Genomic DNA, 21,011 nt, shown 5'->3' with positions numbered 1-21,011 from the left:
AGAATGGAGAAAATATTTGCAAACAAAGCAACTGACAAAGGATTAATCTCTAAAATATACAAGCAGCTCATGCAGCTCAATATCAAAAAAACAAAGAACCCAATCCAAAAATGGGCAGAAGACCTAAAGAGACATTTCTCCAAAGATATACAGATTGCCAAGAAACACATGAAAAGATGCTCAACATCACTAATTATTAGAGAAATGAAAATCAAAACTACAATGAGGTATCACCTCACACTGGTCAGAATGGCCATCATCAAAAAATCTACAAACAATAAATGCTGGAGAGGGTGTGGAGAAAAGGGAACCCCCTTGCACTGTTGGTGGGAATGTAAATTGATACAGCCGCTATGGAGAACAGTATGGAGGTTCCTTAAAAAACTAAAAGTAGAACTACCATATGACCCAGCAATCCCACTACTGGGCATATACCCTGAGAAAACCATAATTCAAAAAGACACATGCACCTCAATGTTCACTGAAGCTCTATTTACGGTAGCCACGACATGGAAGCAACCTAAGTGTCCATCGACAGATGAATGGATAAAGAAAATGTGGCACATATATACAATGGAATATTACTCAGCCATAAAAAAAATGAAACTGAGTTATTTGTAGTGAGGTGGATGGACCTAGAGTCTGTCATACAGAGTGAAGTAAGTCAGAAAGACAAAAACGAATACCGTGTGCTAACACGTACATATGGAATCTAAAAAAAAAAAAATGGTTCTGATGAACCTAGGGGCAGGACATGAATGAAGACACAGACGCAGAGAATGGACTTGAGAACACGGGGAGGGGAAGGGTAAGCTGGGACAAAGTGAGAGAGTAACACTGACATATATACACTACCAAATGTAAAACAGATAGCTAGTGGGAAGCAGCAGCATAGCACAGGGAGATCAGCTTGGTGCTCTGTGACCACCTAGAGGGGTGGGAGAGAGATGCAAGAGGGAGGGGATATGGGGATATACGTCTGCATATAGCTGATTCACTTTGTTATAGAGCAGAAACTAACACAACATTGTAAAGCAATTATACTCCAATAAAGATGTTATAAAATAAATAAATAAAAAACAACCTGATTCATCAATGGGCAAAGGAGTTGAATAGACAGTTCTCCAAAGAAGATACATGAATGGCCAATAAACTCATGAAAAAGATGTTCAATATCAGTAATTACTAGGGACAACCATATCAAAAGCCCAATGAGATATCGCTTCACACCCATTAGGATGGCTATTATGCAAACACAGAAAATAACAAGTGTTATCAATGATATGAAAAAACCAGGACCCTTGTGCACTGCTGTGTCAGTGTAAAATGGTGCAGTTACTACAGAGAACAGTGTGGGGGTTACTCAAAAAATTAATAATAGAATTAAATGATCCAGCAATTCCACTTTCGGATATACACCCAAAAGAATTAAAAGTAGAAACACAGATACTTGTACACTGATATTCATAACAGTGTTATTATTCACAATAGCCAAAAAGTGGAAGCAACCCATGTATCCATAGACATTTATACCAGACTCCAGAAAGGCAAAAAGGAATCAAAACAATTAGAAAAGTTATCTCCAGACTGTTATTCTGGGCCTAATACCTCATTTAAAAACTCACAAATTAAAACTGTAGTTCACTGACCTATTTTTATACTTGGGGTTGAGGAGGTCTTTCCAAGAATAAACCAAAACACTGGGGTCAAACACTGACAGGTTTTACAAAATAAAACTTTAAGTATCAATACTACAGAAGTTATTATAAACAAAGTAAAATTACAAATAGGAAACCTAAAAATATTTTTGCAACACATATAACAAAGAGTTAGTACCTTTCATAAGAGTTCTTACAAATCAGTAAGAAACAACTGAAACACCCCAATGCATGCAAAGACTAAAGAGGAAACTCATGTGAGAAATACAAAATCCATCTTCACTAAAATACGAAATGACTGAAATGAAAACAATTTATTGAAAACAATTATATTTATTTTTGCCAACAGGTCATCAAAAAATTTCAATGATGTCACTTAATTCTGGATAAAATTCAGGAGAATGGCACTATAAGATTTATAAGAATAAATACACAAAGACATATATGTAAACATTTATTGGGACTTCCCTGGTAGCACAGTGGTTAAGAATCTGCCTGCCAATGCAGGGGACATGGGTTCAATCCCTGGTCTGGGAGAATCCCACATGCCGTGGACCAACTAAGCCCGTGCACCACAACTACTGAGCCTGTACTCTACAGCCAGCGAGCCACAACTACTGAGCCTGTGTGCCTAGAGCCCGTGCTCTGCAACAAGAGAAGCCACCAATATGAGAAGCCCGTGCACCGCAATGAAGAGTAGCCCCGCTCACTGCAACTAGAGAAAGCCTGCGTGCAGCAACGAAGACCCAACACAGCCAAAACTAAATAAATTAAATAAATAAACTTAATGGACTTCCCTGGTGGCGCAGTGGTTAAGAATCCGCCTGCCAATGCAGGGGACACGGGTTCGAGCTTTGGTCCGGGAAGATCCCACATGCCGCAGAGCAACTAAGCCCGTGCACCACAACTACTGAGCCTGCACTCTACAGCCAGCGAGCCACAACTACTGAGCCCACGTGCTGCAACTACTGAAGGCCACGCACCTAGAGCCCGTGCTCTGCAACAAGAGAAGCCACTGCAATGAGAAGCCCATGCACCGCAACAAAGAGTAGCCCCTGCTCAACACAACCAGAGAAAACCCGCAAACAGCAACAAAGACCCAATGCAGCCAAAAATAAATAAATAAATAAATTTATTTTAAAAATAAATTTAAAAAAAGATAACTCCATTTATTATGGCATTGTTATACAGATAAAAAATGAAAAATACCCTAAATGTCCACTCATAAGGAAGTAGATATATGTAAAAGAAGATAAAATAGATCTCTATGTATTGATGTAAAAAGTTATCAAATTAAAAGATAAAAACTGATTTTCTCATTTACTCCTCCAGCATACCTAGGTATTATCTTATCTTACAGATGGGCTAAACTGAGGTACAGAGAAGGAGAAGTTAAGCAAATTGCCTGAGCTGCAATTCAAGTCTGTACTAAATAAGTTAATACAGGTATGGCATTTATCACAGTGTAATATCATAGTGAAGACTTAATAAATATTAATTAAAAATTATTATAGGAATAAAATAAAGGTTAATAATTAAGTATCTATATGTTAAAATAATAAATTGGCATCTAGAAAAAACAAATATGCTACTTCAAGGTGGCCATTTTAATTTAAATTTCCTATTCACTTTTGGTGTTTTCTATTAATCCTTTATTTTTGGCATAAAACACAAGACTTTTTTTCCTATATAATTACATTCAGGTTGTCATTAAAATTGGTAATAACAGCTCTGAACACTAAAGACAAGCTAAGGCTAAAGTAAGACTTTTAGCCTTCATACAACATTTTTCCATATGTATCATCAAGGGCACAAGCATTGGGTTTTCAGAGGAAACCTCCTCAGTTTTCAGCCATAGCCCCCATTCTTCAACCCACCAACTTCTAGTTGCTACTTGACATTCTATCTTTGTAACAAAGTTGGCCACATTCTCTACAATAACAGAACAGTAACAATAATGTCAGAACATCATGTTTCCTTCTGAGAAGATCTAATTTCTATTTACTCTTTCTGATTTTAAGACAGGCAAACTAGGAGGAGGTTGGTTACAAGAGTCCCATCCTCGAGCCTATCCTGTGTTCATCCTGTATTTAGTTTTAATGGGGCATATCTACTGAAGTGATGATATGGCCATACTTAAAATTTATGGGGCACTCTGGATTCTCCTCAAAATGAACTCATTTTAAGGGAAGAGAGAACTAGTTTGGTTTAAGGAGTACAGTACTCCTTAAACCACATGGTAATACTAGTATGGCTGTGGCAATTGTGACTACCATTTATTAGTTACCTATCAAGTTCTAGGCATTTTACATCGGTTATCTCCTTAAATCTGCACAATAATCCTATAAGGTGTGTATAATTATCCCTGTTTTAAAGATAGAACAGGTAACTTGCCCAAGGTAAGTCAGCATGTTAGCAGTACTGCTAAAATCTGAATCCAGGCATCTGGCTCCAATGTCTATGCCTATTCTAAATGCAAGATTCAAAGAAAGAAAATTACCACCAAGAGAATGAATTTCCATGGTCCATATCAAATACCACCTGGAAATTTCCTTACTATTTGGAAAGGACTTTAGGAGACCTAGAGTTCTCACTGAATAGATTTTAGAAAGAGCCAGAAATTTTAGAGTTATTACTAGTAAACCTTAGCCCCAGGTTGGTATAAAGCCTGAAAAGTATAGATTACAATGTGATAGTTTCACAGAATCCTCACAATAGTGCTATTTTTCATAACAGCATGAATGCACTGATGTCATTTGAATTCCATGGTAACAGTACATAAGTGACTTTCTCTACAGAAAGTATCTTCAATAATAACATTTTTTTGTATGGTATTTTATGGTCATAAAGAATTCTCACAAGTGAGATTTTAAAAAGATTATACACAATTTTGTGAGGTTAGAAACATTATTCAAAATTATTTCTCTTTTTACAACTAAGGAAACCAAAGATCAAAGTTAAATGACATGAACATTAACCCAAGTGCACAAAATTCAATATGTATTGAGCTAAGCACTGGATATAAATGTAAATAAGATATGATCTCTCCTTAAGGAGCTCATGGTCTAGTACAGGAGGCAAATATAAACACTTACAGTGCAAAATGATAAATGCATTTCTACTATCTCTGATTATACATTAAATGTATTAGTAACTGGATAATGCCACTGGAGCTCTTTTTTTTTTCAGCAAATTCAGAAAAAGTATAAAGTTAAAATTGTCACTGAGAATTTACTAAGTAGAACCTAAGTGAAACACAAAATATTTTCCAAAAGGAGAAAAATTCATAAAATTTATAAGTTCATAAGAAATAAACAGAGTTTATAAAAACAGAATGTGTTAGAAATTAAGAAATTTGTTATAGATATTTTAAAAGGCAACCATAAATACTCTTTAATGTAATTAGGCTTACAAGAGAAATGCAAACCAGAAGTTACCTTTTGGTTGGGGGTAGAGGGACAATTAAAACTGGATCAATAATTTTTCACTCAGATCAAAACTATTTATTGTACTGGTGGAAAGCAGAAAATAAAATAGAGAAGTTCACGGTAAATGGAAGTTAAAAGATCTAGTACTATTTACTAACTGACATCCCCTAGCTTTTTACTGCAAATTTTTTTCTTATTTACAGCCCCCAAATGAGCCTTTCCTAAAGCTTAAAACAAAAGCAACTGCTGATTATCATTTCTCTTATTAGTACAGTAAGCCATGTTTGTTAATGGAATTCAGCTATCTCAAGCCATTTTTTGTGAGGAATGCATTCAGTCATTCATTCAGCAGATATTTAATGGCCAGGTACAGTTCTAGAATATGAGTATACAAATAGGGAATAAGAAAAGATGGAGGGATGGATGGACGGACGGACGGATGGACGGATGGATGGATGGAGAGAGAGAGAGCCAGATGGATGGATAGGACAAAGAAGGAGAAGGAATAGACAGATGTCAGGAGAATGAATTTCAATTATACCAGACAAATAAACTGAAATAGGTAACTAAATTTTCATTAAGAGTCTGCCTCCATTTTCCCAAAACACAAGTAGAGTGACCAGTACTGTCTGAAACTGATTATTAGCTATGGACTGTTGGTTCCAATAGCCGTTCCAGCCACCAGGGGAGAAAAGTTATACTAGCCATCAGAGCACAGCTGCCTCTCATTTAGCAGTAGCATATCTGTGGGGGAAGAATAGAGGAAGGCTCATGAGAATAAGTAAAATATTTATTTTGAGTAAAGTTATCACTAAACATACCTTTCAGATAAAAAGGAGCTCTTGTGAGGATTTAGATTTTGACAAGATTCTAGGCTGCCATCAGATGATGAAGAAAGCTGCTCTGATTGCAAGTTGTCTGTATCACCCAAACTGGCCTCAGTTACAGATGAGGTCTTTATGTATTTTCTTCCTAACTCCGTTCCCAGGACATTCGTCAATATAACTCTGGGTATCCTGTCATATAAAATAACAAACACTGTACTGTACTGAAATTTGCAGTAAAAAAAATTCTAGGAAGTTGAATTTTCAAGCATTTTCAACTCAGTACAAGTAAGCTATTAGAATTATACCACCCTGGAAATCAGCCCATAAGAACTCAAAATGTTGGATGAACACTCTTTTTTTTGTTTCTAGACATACTTATGTCTTATAAATTGGCATAGATTGGCATGCCACTATAATAGCTTAACTATACTTAGTGGATGCTATTGGGGTTGCTTAAAATTTTAACCAATTTTTCTCAAAAAATGCTTTCTTTTTCTTTTCCAGTAGTTGTTAAAAACACAGATACTACAAACCAATTCAATAAATCTTTATTCTTCTCCTTCAACAGAAAGGTCCTTGGTAAATAACAATACTCATAATTGGTAAATGACAAATGCTAAATCCAATAAAGAAGACATCATTCAGATTGCATCTATGGTAATGATAGAGTCCTTAAGTGAAACAGCACATATACTGATGGTAATAAACACGCTTTATATAATAGCACCAGGGAAAAGGGTCAACAAAATAAATGTTTAGTAAAGGTAATTTTTAACACTCCAAACTTTTTTAAAGTGGTGGTTTCACATCATCCTTAAACAGAAGAGGATAGCCTAATCTTCTCCTGGTTAACCAGTTGTTACTTTAAACAACTGATGTTCTTTTCCACACTACAATGATGCCCTCAAGGCAACTATCTGACCTGAACTGACTGGCCCAGGCCAAATTATTGTGATTTTTTTACTTCACATTAGTGTATTTTGTAAGTTTCCTATCTCCTCTTTATCAGATGCCCCCCTTGACTGCTACCCATATGTCACTTGAAGCACTTTATTGACCTTTTGTGAGAGACAATAGATAACACCTAGAAAGGGCCAGAGTACTTTTGTTTAAGTAAAAAAATGTGAGCTTCCCTGTACTTTGTTACATTTGCTGTAGTTCTCAGAGGTACTCTATTTTCACTACATAGAGGCACTGTGTTCTTTTCACTATGTTCCAGATAATGCAGAATTTCAAATCATAGGAGAACTTTAAAATAACTTAGCCTTCTCTTTATTTTAAACATGAAGAACTCAAAGCTCAGAAAAGTTAAATGGTTGCCCAAGTATAAGCAACTCTTCCTGGAAGAAGAACCTGGGCCAATTATCTTTTGGTTTTTAAAATTTTATTCCATTACACTGCATCCTCAATACTAACTTGCCACAGCATCAAGATAACTGAGCTTTTCTGTAGATACTTCAGGAAACCTTAAAAATATCCATTTCCAGCACAACCTCCACAAAATATGTACTGGGTTGATTAAGCAGTATATGATCTAAAAACAAGGCTAGTAGTAAATACAACTCTCTGAACTCAGAGTTTGAGTGAAGGAAGAATGCAAAGAAAGTTAGCCATTTAGTACAACCACTAACTGTGGGGAGAGGAGGACAGAGATATTTTTCTATCTCCTCTCATGATTTAAATCTCTAAGAATCCTATTTATTATTGTCTGCTTTGTATATTTGATGCCTGACAGAACCCTTCTTAAAATCCTGGAATTAAAGTAGGAATGGAGACAATACAAGACAAGTAAGGAGTCTCAAGATTTCTTCTGTTTGACCTCACACTAGGAATTGCTGTGAAATAAATCACTAAAGGAAACTCAACTACAGTTCTCAATGCTTTAGGGAAAATGCAGGAATATTAGAAGAGAGAATTTTATTGGGTAAGAACTATTTTTTTCCACATAGTTTAGCACAATTAAAATTTTACTTACTTTTAAGAGATGAGAGAATCTGATATACTAGTTGATAGCTCATTTTAAGAGCAGATGATACACTCTTTTTATGGTCCCCTATCATTACTGAATTCTAAAATGTGGCTCATAATGAAAATAATCCAAGAACCGTAGTGTTTAAATAAAGAGAAAATTTGGGGCACAGAGGAAGAAATACCAAAGAAATATCAGCTATAATTTACTACTTCTGTTTAAATGCCTGACTATAGTATGTTTAAATGTGTTTTTAAATGTTGAGTCCCTAAAAAAAAAGCTGTCTCTCCAAATACGAGAGAAAGAGTCCATAGAAAATTAGTCCTATAAAAAGTACTGAAGAGAATAATCAACAACAACAACAACAAAAATACAAATATCAGCAAGGAAAGGGAAAAATTATAAAGATTAGAATTAGCTTCTGAATAATAAATGATCATTCTATTCTTTTATGGTTTGTTTTGCTGCTAGATTTTGAAGGAAGAAAAAGCAGAGCTATGAAAAAAGAATCTTAGAGGATAACTGAGAATTTTTAAGCTAAACAAATAGTTGAAAGTCTTTCCTAGAAGAGAAAAATTTCAAAATTCACCCAAAAACCATTTGAAAAGATTATATACCAAACTGCAGTAGAACCCGCATCTCTAAAGCACAAGAGCCCTAGAGGGCCTCTGAAGCTATCAGAAGGTTCAAGGAACTATCTCAGCATGTCTACCATGATACACCTTTCAATTAGAAAGCACTCTACTACTATGTGAACAAATGCCACAAGAAAAAAAATTTTTAAGTAGAATATTTAAAGGTTAATAAATTAGACATCACATAAAATATGTAATAAGGTCCAATTCCTACTTATTAAAAAATTAAAGGTCAGAAGAATGAAAAGCAGTATGACACAGAGGTTAAGAGCAAGGACTCTGGAGTCAGACAAACATAAGGTTGGGTTCTGAATTCAACACCTAATAACTATATAACCTTAGATAAGTTACTTACCATAATTTATACCTCTTATCTTTGATCTCTTCATCTCAAAGATAGGGAGAATTACAATATCTACCTTAAAAAATTATTAAGATTAGATGAAATAATAGATGTAAAGCAGTTTAGCACAAGTCCTGGCACATAGTAAATATACAATAAATGGAAGCTCACTTTAATTTTCCTATTATTGAAGTCTTGCTCAAACTTATAAATTATCTTTTCAGTTAGTGCTTGTCATAATTCATCATGCTCTGCAATCTTAATGAAAATATTTTATTAGAAAAGTATATAGTTAAATAGCAATGCCTACAGTACCCCTAGCTCTTCATAACACGCACCATAGCCCAAAACATCTTTCATCAGCTATTCACAACTTATGTAATTTGTGTACCTTGAAGAAACAGAGAGCTTTGTATGACAGCCTTACAGAAAACAAATCTATAAAGTAATAATTAAGTTCATAATACCTAAACTGTCTTTTGGTGTACAACTTATAAATTAGCACTTCCATGGAAATTCTAGGGCTAGCCAGCATTTCAAAAGATTCTGAATTTTCACAAGAAATATATAAAGGTGTGTACTTCATCTCTCATACTATCGCAATATATAAGGAAGGACTGAAAAATGTCATTTCACACAGTCCATCCAATTTTTCCCCAAGTATGCAAATAGTATCAGTAAGTAAAACAGAATTTGTTTAACTTTACTTGCTAATATTATGAAATCACACTTCAAAATATAATATGTTAAACCAAAGGAGAAACAAATTTTGTAATGCAGTGAGATGAAACAGAAAGTATACTGGCCTGAGAAGTAATATCATTTATTGATTGTGTGTCTACATGGTTATTTTCTCTGGTTCTTAATTTTTTCAATCACAAATTGTGAGTTCCTCCCCCACATATTGGTAGCAAGGTAAATATAACACTGAAATAATTTAATAAATGGGGGAAAACTTTGAAAAACTGATAAGAGCTATTAAGACATACTTGATGTTAAGAGCAAATTTTTAAAGCAATGGAACCCTTGTTGAAAGATAACAATTACATCTGGTAATAAAGCTATAAATAACAAGCAAAAAAATTACAATACTAATTTAGTTTTTATTTTGCTGTAATTTAGATGAATGCTTTTCTAAAACTGTGCTATGTAACTTTTTTTTTCTTGATCAAAACTTTTTTTTCTTTTTTTTTTTGTTAACAATGGTCATTTCTTTATTTCTTTATTTAGGCTGCGCCGGGTCTTTTTTAGGGTTCTTATAAATCTATTCTTATCCCAGATGATATAATTCAAAATATTACTTTCTAAATCAGTTTAAGCTACAAAGAAAAAAATTTTTAATTTTTGAATTACTTTCTTAAAGAGATTCACAGATTTCCTAAATTTGCTCTTTTCTTTTACTAAGCTATATATTAAGTGAATAAATTATCATTCAACTAAAACATTACTGGCTTAAAGAAGTCTTAAGGTTACAAGAATACCAGGGTGTCCAGAAAGTCTTACCACCACAGTATCTGGAATATGTAATTTTCTAAACCTTCAAACATAGGCAAACTTAAGAAAAACATGAATAAATATAATTAAGTCATTTAGGGGAATTCCAAGAACCAGGAACTAACTTTTTCTTAACAGAATATAGTTACACTGTGTCGATATTTCTCTAATAATCTCTGGTGCCAATAGATGAAAGCAGGAGAAAGATGGTTTACCATCTCAAAAGTTTTGCACATGTCTCCCACTAGGCTCTTTCTTGCCTAATGTCCAAAGTTTATAAGGATCTGGAAATATTCTCCCAGGAAAACAGATATGAACCACATACGGAAATAAAACCTAAACTAAAATATGATTTACTTGTTTAAAAAAAATGTATGCATCCCACATACTGCTAGTTTGATATTTCTAAAACTCTTGACCCTTTTCTTCATTATTTAACAAGATTGATTGGTATCATGTGTTTTCTGTTTTTCTTCTCAACTTTATCCGGAAATTAAAAGGCTAAACTATCTTCATTAAAAGGCAACTTACTTAGATCACTACCTTTAGATCCTAGAATGCAAATAAAATTTCTAAAAAATGCCACTTCTTTTCTGTACACCTGAAACTAACACATTGTAATCAACTATACTCCAATATAAAATTAAAAATTTTTAATTAAAAAACAAAAACAAATAAGTAAATAAAATTTTTAAAAAGTAAAAAAATGCCATTTCTGGGAATGAATGAGTAATTTTAATTTACTCAATAGTTAAACTTTAAGTTAAAATTAAAAACCAAAAATAAATTTTTCTCCCTTTCATCTTTCTGAAATAATGAAATCCTAGCTAAGTAAAATGAAAATAAGACAAACAGCATCATGTCAAAGTCTCAGTCTCCTAGTCTAGATAGCAAGCCCCACAAAGAAAACATCTATCCAAAGCTATACCCTAAACAGTTCTCCAATTTTCCTGTTTGAAGCTTGTGATATCTCTTCTCCTGATTGTCACCAAAATTACAGAGCAGATAATTGGTTCTGATGGAGGAAAAGACATTTCAATCAAGGAGACTGGAGATGTAACTCTGCTGAGAAGCAATCTCTTTCGTATAGTCAGCAAACATTTATTGAGCGTTTAGTATGTGCCCAGTACTGTGCAAGGAAAAATAATAAAATGTAGGGTCCCTGACTTCATGAAGCTTATTGTCAGGGAGGCAGAGAAACTAAAAATCACAGTATAGTGTGATGAGTGCTATGATACAGGAACAGGCCGCTTAGCAAGACAAAGAAAGGGATCAAATGCAGATGTGGCAGGTGGAATCAAAGAAATGATCTCAATGTTAAATATAATGAGCTCAATATAAGTCAGTAAAGGGGAAAAGGAGAATTGTTCCCAAGAGAACAAAAAGCATGAGCTCAGAGGAATAAAACCGCCTTATACATTCAGTGAACTACCAGTAGTTTCCTAAATCTAAAGCACAGCATGAATATGGAAGAGTGGACAGACACAAAGGTAGAGATAGTCAAAAGTGAAATCATCACGGACCTTGTATGCCAAGGTAAGGAATTTGAACTTTATCCTAAAGTTTATGTGGAGCCACAGAAAGATGTTAAACTGGAGAGAGACAACATCTGCCTTTTAGAATGAATACCTCAGCAACAATACAGAGAAATAACCTAGAAGAAAAAGACTATGCTCAGGAAGCCAAATCAAATTACAATCCTAATAATAAAGGCACAAAGTTATCAGGGCTTGAACTGAGGCAGTGGCAATAAAGATGAAGAAAAGATCATTTCAAGACAGATTTAGGAGGTACAAATAACTAGACATGATAAATGACTGGATACAAAGAATAAGGAAAAAAGAGGAGCCAGGACAATTTCCAAGTTCTAATTTGAAGAACTAAGTGTAAAGAGGAGTCATATATTCAGACAGGGAGAAGATACAGTAATAGGAACAAGTCTGAGAACAAAGACGATGCATCCACTTTGGAACAAGTTAAATTTAGGACACCTGGAGCTGAGGGAAAAAGTCTGGACTAACTAGTAGTTCATCCCAGTAAGTGAACAGAACAACACACACACAGTAAAAACCAAATTAGAATCTTATTGGGACTCTTTACTTCACATTATATTTAAATTTCATGGACACATAATCTAGCTGCTAACAATTTCTGGTGAGAAAAACTATTCCAAGAGAATGAAACATTACACTTTTCCAATCATGCTGATCTAATTGAAAAAAGGACAGACATGGGATGAGGGGACAGATGTCATTTGGAAGAGAGCTAAAGCTTCTTTTCAAGAGAATCAAAGGGATTGGAAGGGTCATTCCTTTAGCCCCCTTTATTTAGATCTAGCAGCACAGTAAGGGAATAGCTCGCCTGTACTAAGGAGGAAAAACACTGGACTCCAAGACAATGAGAGCAAACTGCTTTATAAATTACTGAAGCTAAGTTGTCTGACTCTAAGATTTTGGGTGCTTTAGAAAGTTAAATTTACATCAGATATGATCTAGTACAGAAATTCTTGTTACATAGCTTTTTATGTTTTTGCCTTCTTTAAAAGAAGCGTCCTTGGTGAAAAGGTAACCCTCCTCTGCACTGTTGGTGGGAATGTAAATTGATACAACCACTATGGAGAACAGTATGGAGGTTCCTTAAAAAACTAAAAATAGAACTACCATACGACCCAGCAATCCCACTACTGGCATATAACCTGAGAAAACCATAATTCAAAAAGACACATGCACCTCAATGTTCATTGCAGCACTATTTACAATAGCCAGGACATGGAAGCAACCTAGATGCCCATCGACAGATGAATGGATAAAGAAGATGTGGTACATATATACAATGGAATATTACTCAGCCATAAAAAGAAATGAAGTGAGTTATTTGTAGTGAGGTGGATGGACCTAGAGTCTGTCATACAGAGTGAAGTAAGTCAGAAAGAGAAAAACAAATACCATATGCTAATGCATATATATGGAGTCTAAAAAAAAATGGAACTGATGAACCTAGTGGCAGGGCAGGAATAAAGACGCAGACATAGAGAATGGTCTTGAGGACACGGGGAGAGGGAAGGGTAAGCTGGGACGAAGTGAGGGAAGCATCAACATATACACACTACCAAATGTAACACCGATAGCTAGTGGGAAGCAGCTGCACAGCACAGGGAGATCAGCTTGGTGCTTTGCAACCACCTAGAGGGGTGGGATAAGGAGGGTAGGAGGGAGACGCCAAGAGGGAGGGGATATGGGGATCTATGTATGCATATGGCTGATTCACTTTGTTGTACAACAGAAACTAACACAGCATTGTGAAGCAATGACACTCCAATAAAGATGTATTAAAAAAAAAAAGTGTCCTTTTTTAAAAAACAATTAATGCATAATACTATGTTCAGATGTTTTGACAGAGTTCTTTAATATTTAAAATAATTGTGCTGATAGTTAACAGGTTTTCACTGGATCTTGGCTTAAAGCACTTATAAATTGTTATCAAATTACAGACCAAATAACCAAAGCACCGTCCAGCTAATGACAGGATATTCTAATTGAAAGCAAAATACCTCCCCTAAAAAATACTCATTTAAGGGTTAAAACTGTAAGTGGAAATACATTAAAAATATTATTAATATGTTACAGATGACAAATTCCCAGAGCTAATTCCTAATTTTTAGCCCCAAACTTCATATATAATCCTTTTAAAAAATATAGAACAAAACCTGTTAGTTTTCAAAATTAAACCGCATATTTATTATCAAAAATCTGGGAGTAATATTTCAAAATCATCTCCTTTTTTTAAAAAAATGCATGTAAAATACAAGAAAGCTCATAAAGTCAAAAGTAGTAAGGACCCAGGTTAAATAATATTTAAAAGGTATGTTAAAGATGCAGAAAATTAAAAAGATCTACAGATAGACAGATATACATACCTGTTTCATTTTCTGCATCTTTAACATACCTTTCAAAAAATATTTAATCTAGGTCCTTACCCATCTATATATATCTAGTTCTTCATTTTATATCATATGTGAATCTCTAAAAATCTGTACATGTGAATCAAATTACTAAGCTAAATGCACTAAGAATACTTGTTTTTAAAAATAATTCTATGTCAATCTATTTAATGAAATGTAGAATCATTAACTTTGTAAATTAAGATTGTCAACTTTAAGATTTGAGGGGGTCACACCTGTATATGCAGATTTTCTTAAAGATCATTTCCAACAATCTTGTTTTTAAGACTATTGGACTTAAATTATTTCAAATACGGTAAGTTGAACAAAATCAATACTGAACAACATACCTTTCAGATAAATTAAGGCTTTGGTGAAGAGGTTCTAATTTTTGACATGTCTCTAGGCTGTCAACAGATGTCGAAGGCAATGAGTCTGATTGCACCTTGTTGGCATCATATAAATTAGCATCATTTTTAGGTAGGGTCTTTCTGAATTTTCGTCCTAAATCCGTCCATAGGACATTCGTCAACACAACTTTGAGTTGCCTGTTACACACATAAATAATTAATACATACAGTACTAAACATTATATAATACATGAATTCATCACAAATTATAACAAATGAAAACCTCCAGGAATTCTAAATTCAGTTCTTCAAGAAATTAACCAGAGTAGTAAATATCATAAGTAAAAAATATGCCTAGTCATTCTCAAATATACATGAAAAACTAAAGCACATTTCATTTAAATTGGGACTTTCTTCAGAATTCTATCTAGTATACTACATCTGTGGTCACACACACGTACAGCTGTTGGATTGCTGGTAACCAATCTGTGCCTGGTCACACTGTAACTGGAACAACAACACACATCTGCACATCACATCACATAGGCAACTGCTTTCTGCACTAAAAATGTATTCTTGTTTTAGTATTTGATTCGGAAAACATAATTAAAACTAAGGGTAACAGTACAACATCTACAATCTTAACCCTACATAGTCTTAAGATACATTTAATATTACCTTATTTCTAAAAATATGTCAACTTAAAACACTTACTGTTACCTACACCAATTTCAAAAGTAAAACTGATAAATCTAAGCACTTCCAGCTCTGCCTCGCTACATTTTGCCCATTACTCATTCAACACATCTATGTGCTGATAATACTTGAAGAACTGTGTTCAGTTCTAGAACCATGAAATATAGTTTCTGCAGGACTGTGAACAGGCTACCAAGTAGATGTGAGACAATGTCAAATGAGGAATGGCTGGAAGAATTGGAAATGTGTGATCAGAAGAGTATCTATTCTATTCCCCAGTACCAATTTTAGGCACTGTTTGTTTAACAAATGTTAAGAATATTAAGAAACAGAAAGCAAAGTGTTCGTGTATTTTTAATATAAAACAGAGCTCAAAGAAATCACTTGTTTGCCGCAGCCACTTGGGGCTGTATCTTCAGATCATCTGGAAGAAGCGGGATACAAGTCTTCAGAGGAACCTCTATAGAATGCACTGAAACTCCAAACACTTTAAGTTTACAGATTTTAGAATTATCATTAAATAATAAAGAGATGAGTGACATTTCTATGAATGAATAATAATTCAATCTTCGTTCAACAAATACTTACCAAATACCTTCTAACAAAACAACTGTACTAGTAGAATCTGGAGATTCAGCAACAAACAAAAGAGTTACAGTTCCTGTCTTCATGGAGCTTACATTCCAAAGAAGAATTACCCGATCAGTTATTTAATTACAACTATGATGAGCAATATGAACAGAAAATACAGGTGCTGCATTTCTTCTGAACGAGATCAGGGAAGGTTTTACTGAGAATATGACATTTACGCTGAAACTGTCCAAAGGAAACAAGTGGAAAATGGAGAGTGGTTCAAAAAGGAGGACAAAATGTAAATACTCAGACATGAGTAAAGCTTCTTCAAGGAAATTAAAGGACTTACCTGGCTCAAGTGCTTAGAGTGAAGAGGAAATTTGTATAAGATAAGGATGGGCAGTTAGGCAGGACCCTGTGGACTATGTTGAGGATTTGAAACTTTAATGTCAACAACAATATCAATCCCCTAGTTTTAACAAGAGAATCATGAGACAAGAGCTGTATTTTTAAAAGATGACTTTGATCTTTTATGAAGAATAAAGAAAACACCAAGAGAAAAGGGTAATAATGAATTTAGAGAGGATATGGTGACTTAGGTATAGTTTAGTGGAATGGTGGGAGCAGAAATGGGAAAGAAGAAAAGGGACACAGACACAGCAAATGTAGGCAGTTGACAAACAGCTACGAAAGGGGGATATAGGACAAGAGCTGAAGATAAATGTGAGATGCAAGAAAGGTCTTCTTAGTTAGTTATTGGTTGGTTAGTTAGCTTAACATAGAAAATATCTGTGTAAGTTTCAGTGCTTATGGGAAGACGTCAACAGAGTAGGAGAGGTTGAAGATACAGGAGACAGGATAATTAACTTTATAATTAAGTTTCTTAAGAAGTAGCATAAAAAGAGCTAATATTTACTGAACATGCACCGTATACCAGGAAGCATGTTAAGACCTCTACAATGATTTACTTCACTTAATCCTCACAACTACTCTGTGAAGTACAATGGTAATTATTCTTCTGCAACTGAGAAGACCAAGAATAGAATGATTAATAACTAAGTCCATAGTAAAATGGGTGAGTAGTGAGAGCGGGATCCAGAGCCACACACTCTCAACTCTGTTGCCAGCACTCTTAACTGCTCCACTGTGCTGGTTTATGGTGGGAGAAGAACCCCTTTTCCTTCTTCCAGAAACCAAGATCATTTTTTCAAAGTGATACAAAAGGTGAAAGAACATAGGCTTGAGGAGAGAAAAGGCTTCAAATCATCACTGTGGAGAGGGGGAACACAAGCTGACTAGAGAAACACAGTATGATTATCTTGAAGTTGCGGAATCCAGTAGGGTTAATAACCACAAATTTATAATGGCATAAACATACTGTGTTTTGTGATTTTTTTTTCCCATCACTGCTCAGCCACCTTGGTGTCAGCACAATGCAAAAAGATAATTAGGTTCACAAGTGATTATTAATTACGAAGGAAAAAGGCACCTTTATAACTAAAAATCTGGTAGCTACCACCTTAACCAAGTGATCAAATGTAAGGCCGCCAACAGTGGGACAAGCAGACATTACGTATCCCCTGATATGATGCAATAAGCAAATAACATCAGCTATGAAGTACTTTTGCCAAAAATGTAACATGAACCTAATCATGAGGACAAACCCAATTATAAAAATCTAGAATGTAGGACATTCTACAAGACAACTGGCCTGAACTCTTCAAAAAAGCCAATGTCATGGTTTAGGGGGGTCAGTGGGAGGCAGGGGTTATTCTAAGATTAAGAGACTAATGAGACATAATAACCAAAAAATAAAATGCATGAACCTCAATTTGACCCTAGATTTTTTTTAACAAAAGACATTTTGGGGGACATTTAGAGAATTCTGATTCTAGACTTTATATTACATGATAATATGAAATTATTTAAATTTTCTTCATAATGTATTGTGGTTATCATGTAAAAGAATTTTCTTGTTCTTAAGAAGTGCAGGCTAAAGTACTCAGAGGTGAAGTGCCTGATGTCTGTGACTTACTTTCAAATGGTTCTGGGAAAAAAAATGTGTACGTGAATGTGCATATGTGATATGCACTTACATACATGTATGAAAAGAGACTGAGAGAAGGCAAACGTGGGAAAACGTTAACAACATCTTGCGTGTTTGTTATACTCTTAACAAAATAATCCCGCCTGGAATCCTGTACCAAAAAAATATGAAACAGGGAAAAAAAGTTATGCATGAAGATATTCATCACAGTATTATTTATAAAAGCAACAAAACAAAAGCAAATTTAAATTCCCAGCAATAGGGACTTCCCTGGTGGTCCAGTGGTAAACAATCCTCCTTCCAATTCACAAGACGCAGGTTCAATCCCTGGTCAGGGAACTAAGATCCCACATTCTGCGTGGCAACTAAGCCCTTGCACTGCAACTACTGAGCCCATGCACCTCAACTAGAGAGAGGGAAAAAAAACCCACATGCTACAACGCACACGCACCACAACTAGAGAGAAGCCTGTGCACCGCCAATGAAAGATCCCACGTGCTGCAACAAAGATCCCACATGCCGCAACAAAGATCCCATGTGCCGCAACAAAGACCCGACACAGCCAAAAATAAAAAAATTTTTTAAATTAAAAACATAACAATTCCCAGCAATAGCAGAATGGTTAAGTAAACAATGATAAAGCCACTTAATGGAATGTTACTTATTAGTCTCCTAAAATCTTCTACTTTAAATTTTAAGAGTGACTGCCTGTGTTTTTTTCTTTCTACTTGTCTTTATTTCTATTTTCTATACTAAGCAAGTACTATACTATTTATATAAAGAGAAATGTCAACCAATTAATTTTGTAAAGAATGGTAAACATCTTTACCTAGCCAAAAACTATCTATTGGTTAGTGAAAAAAAATTATTTTTTACATTCAGGACTACTCTTTTATAGGTTTTACAACTGTACAACTTAAAATTCTAAATGATCAAATGAAAATACTTCTAAAATCTTAAGGATATATAAGGTATACTTTTCATCTGAGAAAACTATTGACTATTAGTAATTTGCTAAATTATTTGGGAAAATACCCCAGTGATAATTTTAATGATTTTAAATATGAAAATATCCAACGTTGGAAAATGCCATTTTTCTATTCACCCAAACCAAATAAGAATCACCATTGGTGATTTTACTGGTAATTCTAATAGTTGGCTCTAAGTGAAAAAGACAATTTGGATTCTCTGTGAAAATACTTATTTCATGTTCATAAATTTGCTTTATTGCAATCTGATTGACTAATAATATCCTAAGGCAGAAGTCAGCAATCTTTTCCCTCCAAATTAAAGGTAAAATTTTTTAAATTTCTATATATTTAAATATATTTGAACACTTCACAAGAAAGACATATGAATAGACAATATGCACATAAAAAGGCACTCAATATCATTAAGCTCATCTTTCCAGTCTTTAAAAAAAGTTTGTCTTTTCAAAAAAGGGGGGAAGACAGCAAAATATTTCAACAGACACTTTAGAGAAGATACAAAAGAACAATAAGCACATGAAAAGATGCTCAACATCATCATTCAACAAGGAAATGCAATTAAAACCACAATAAGATATCACTACACATACATTAAAAGGGATGATGACAGAGATTGACCATACAAGCGCTGGCAGGAGGGTGGAAGAAGTAAAACTCTTCTGCACTGCTGATGGGAATGTAAAGTGGCACAATTACTTTCGGAAAACATTTGGCAGTTGCTTAACAAAGTTGAAAATGTACTTTCAATGACCCAGCGACCCATCTCCTAGGTATTTAACCAAAAGGAATAAAAACATGTCCACACAGGCGCTTGTACATGAATATTCACAGCAGCTTTATTAATAGTAGTATTAATTTTTCACAGAACTAAAACAAAAAAAAGTTTAAATTTGTATGGAAACATAGAAGACCACAAATAGCAAAACCAATCTTGAGAAACAAAAACAGAGCTGGAGGAATCAGGCTCCCTGACTTCAGACTATATTACAAACCTAAAGTAATCAAAACAGTATGATACTGGCACAAAAACAGAAATACAGATCAATGGAACAGGATAGAAAGCCCAGAGATAAACCCATGCACATATGGTCACCTTATCTTTGATAAAGGAGGCACGAATATACAATGGAGAAAAGACAGCCTCTTCAGTAAGTGGTGCTGGGAAAACTGGACAGCTACATGTAAAAGAATGAAATTAGAAAACTCCATAACACCATACACAAAAATAAACTCAAAATGGATTAAACACCTAAATGTAAGGCCAGGAACTATAAAACTCTTAGAGGAAAACATAGGCAGAACACTCTATGACATAAATCATAGCAAGATCCTTTTGGACCCACCTCCTAGAAAAATGGAAATAAAAACAAAAATATACAAATGGGACCTAATGAAACTTAAAAGCTTTTTGCACAGCAAAGGAAACCATAAACAAGACGAAAAGAAAATCCTCAGAATGGGAGAAAATATTTGCAAACGAAGCAACTGACAAAGGATTAATCCCTAAAATATACAAGCAGCTCATGAAGCTCAATATCAAAAAAAACAAACAACCCAATCCAAAAATGGGCAGAAGACCTAAACAGACATTTCTCCAAAGAAGATATACAGATAGCCAACAAACACATGAAAGGATGCTCAACATCACTAATCATTAAAGAAATGCAAATCAAACCTACAATGAGGTATCACCTCACACCGGTCAGAACGGCTATCATCAAAAAATCTACAAACAATAAATGCTGGAGAGGGTGTGGAGAAAAGGGAACCCTCCTACACTGTTGGAGGGAATGTAAATTGATACAGCCACTATGGAGAACAGTATGGAGGTTCCTTAAAAAAACTAAAAATAGAACTACCATATGACCCAGCAATCCCACTACTGGGCATATACCCTGAGAAAGCCATAATTCAAAGAGTCATGTACCACAACGTTCATTGCAGCTCTATTTACAATAGTCACGACATGGAAGCAACCTAAGTGTCCATCGACAGATGAATGGATAAAGAAGATGTGGCACATATGTACAATGGAACATTATTCAGCCATAAAAGGAAACGA

At 34.6% G+C, this 21,011-nt stretch overlaps 1 protein-coding gene across 9 annotated transcripts in view; it reads right to left on the bottom strand.

Annotated features, from left to right (window-relative positions):
• Positions 1–21,011, bottom strand: part of SENP7 (SUMO specific peptidase 7) — a 149,564-nt gene that overhangs the window by 66,930 nt on the left and 61,623 nt on the right. For 5 of the 9 annotated variants that reach the window (XM_059921236.1, XM_059921237.1, XM_059921240.1 and 2 more), the window contains 2 exons: positions 14,645–14,842; positions 5,908–6,102 (listed from right to left, as the gene is read on the bottom strand). The exons of 2 other annotated variants lie outside the window; for them this stretch is intronic. In XM_059921236.1, coding sequence (XP_059777219.1) covers positions 5,908–6,102; positions 14,645–14,842 — 393 coding nt within the window. The remainder of the gene's footprint in view (positions 1–5,907; positions 6,103–14,644; positions 14,843–21,011) is intronic. 2 more of the 9 variants (XM_059921242.1, XM_059921246.1) reach the window with 1 other exon arrangement.

The sequence above is a fragment of the Balaenoptera ricei genome, chromosome 4 (genome assembly GCF_028023285.1).
Source record: "Balaenoptera ricei isolate mBalRic1 chromosome 4, mBalRic1.hap2, whole genome shotgun sequence".
In the NCBI taxonomy this organism is placed as follows: Eukaryota; Metazoa; Chordata; class Mammalia; order Artiodactyla; family Balaenopteridae; genus Balaenoptera; species Balaenoptera ricei.
Note: the sequence above shows the minus strand (reverse complement) of the source record. Positions and strands in the feature narration are given on the sequence as shown.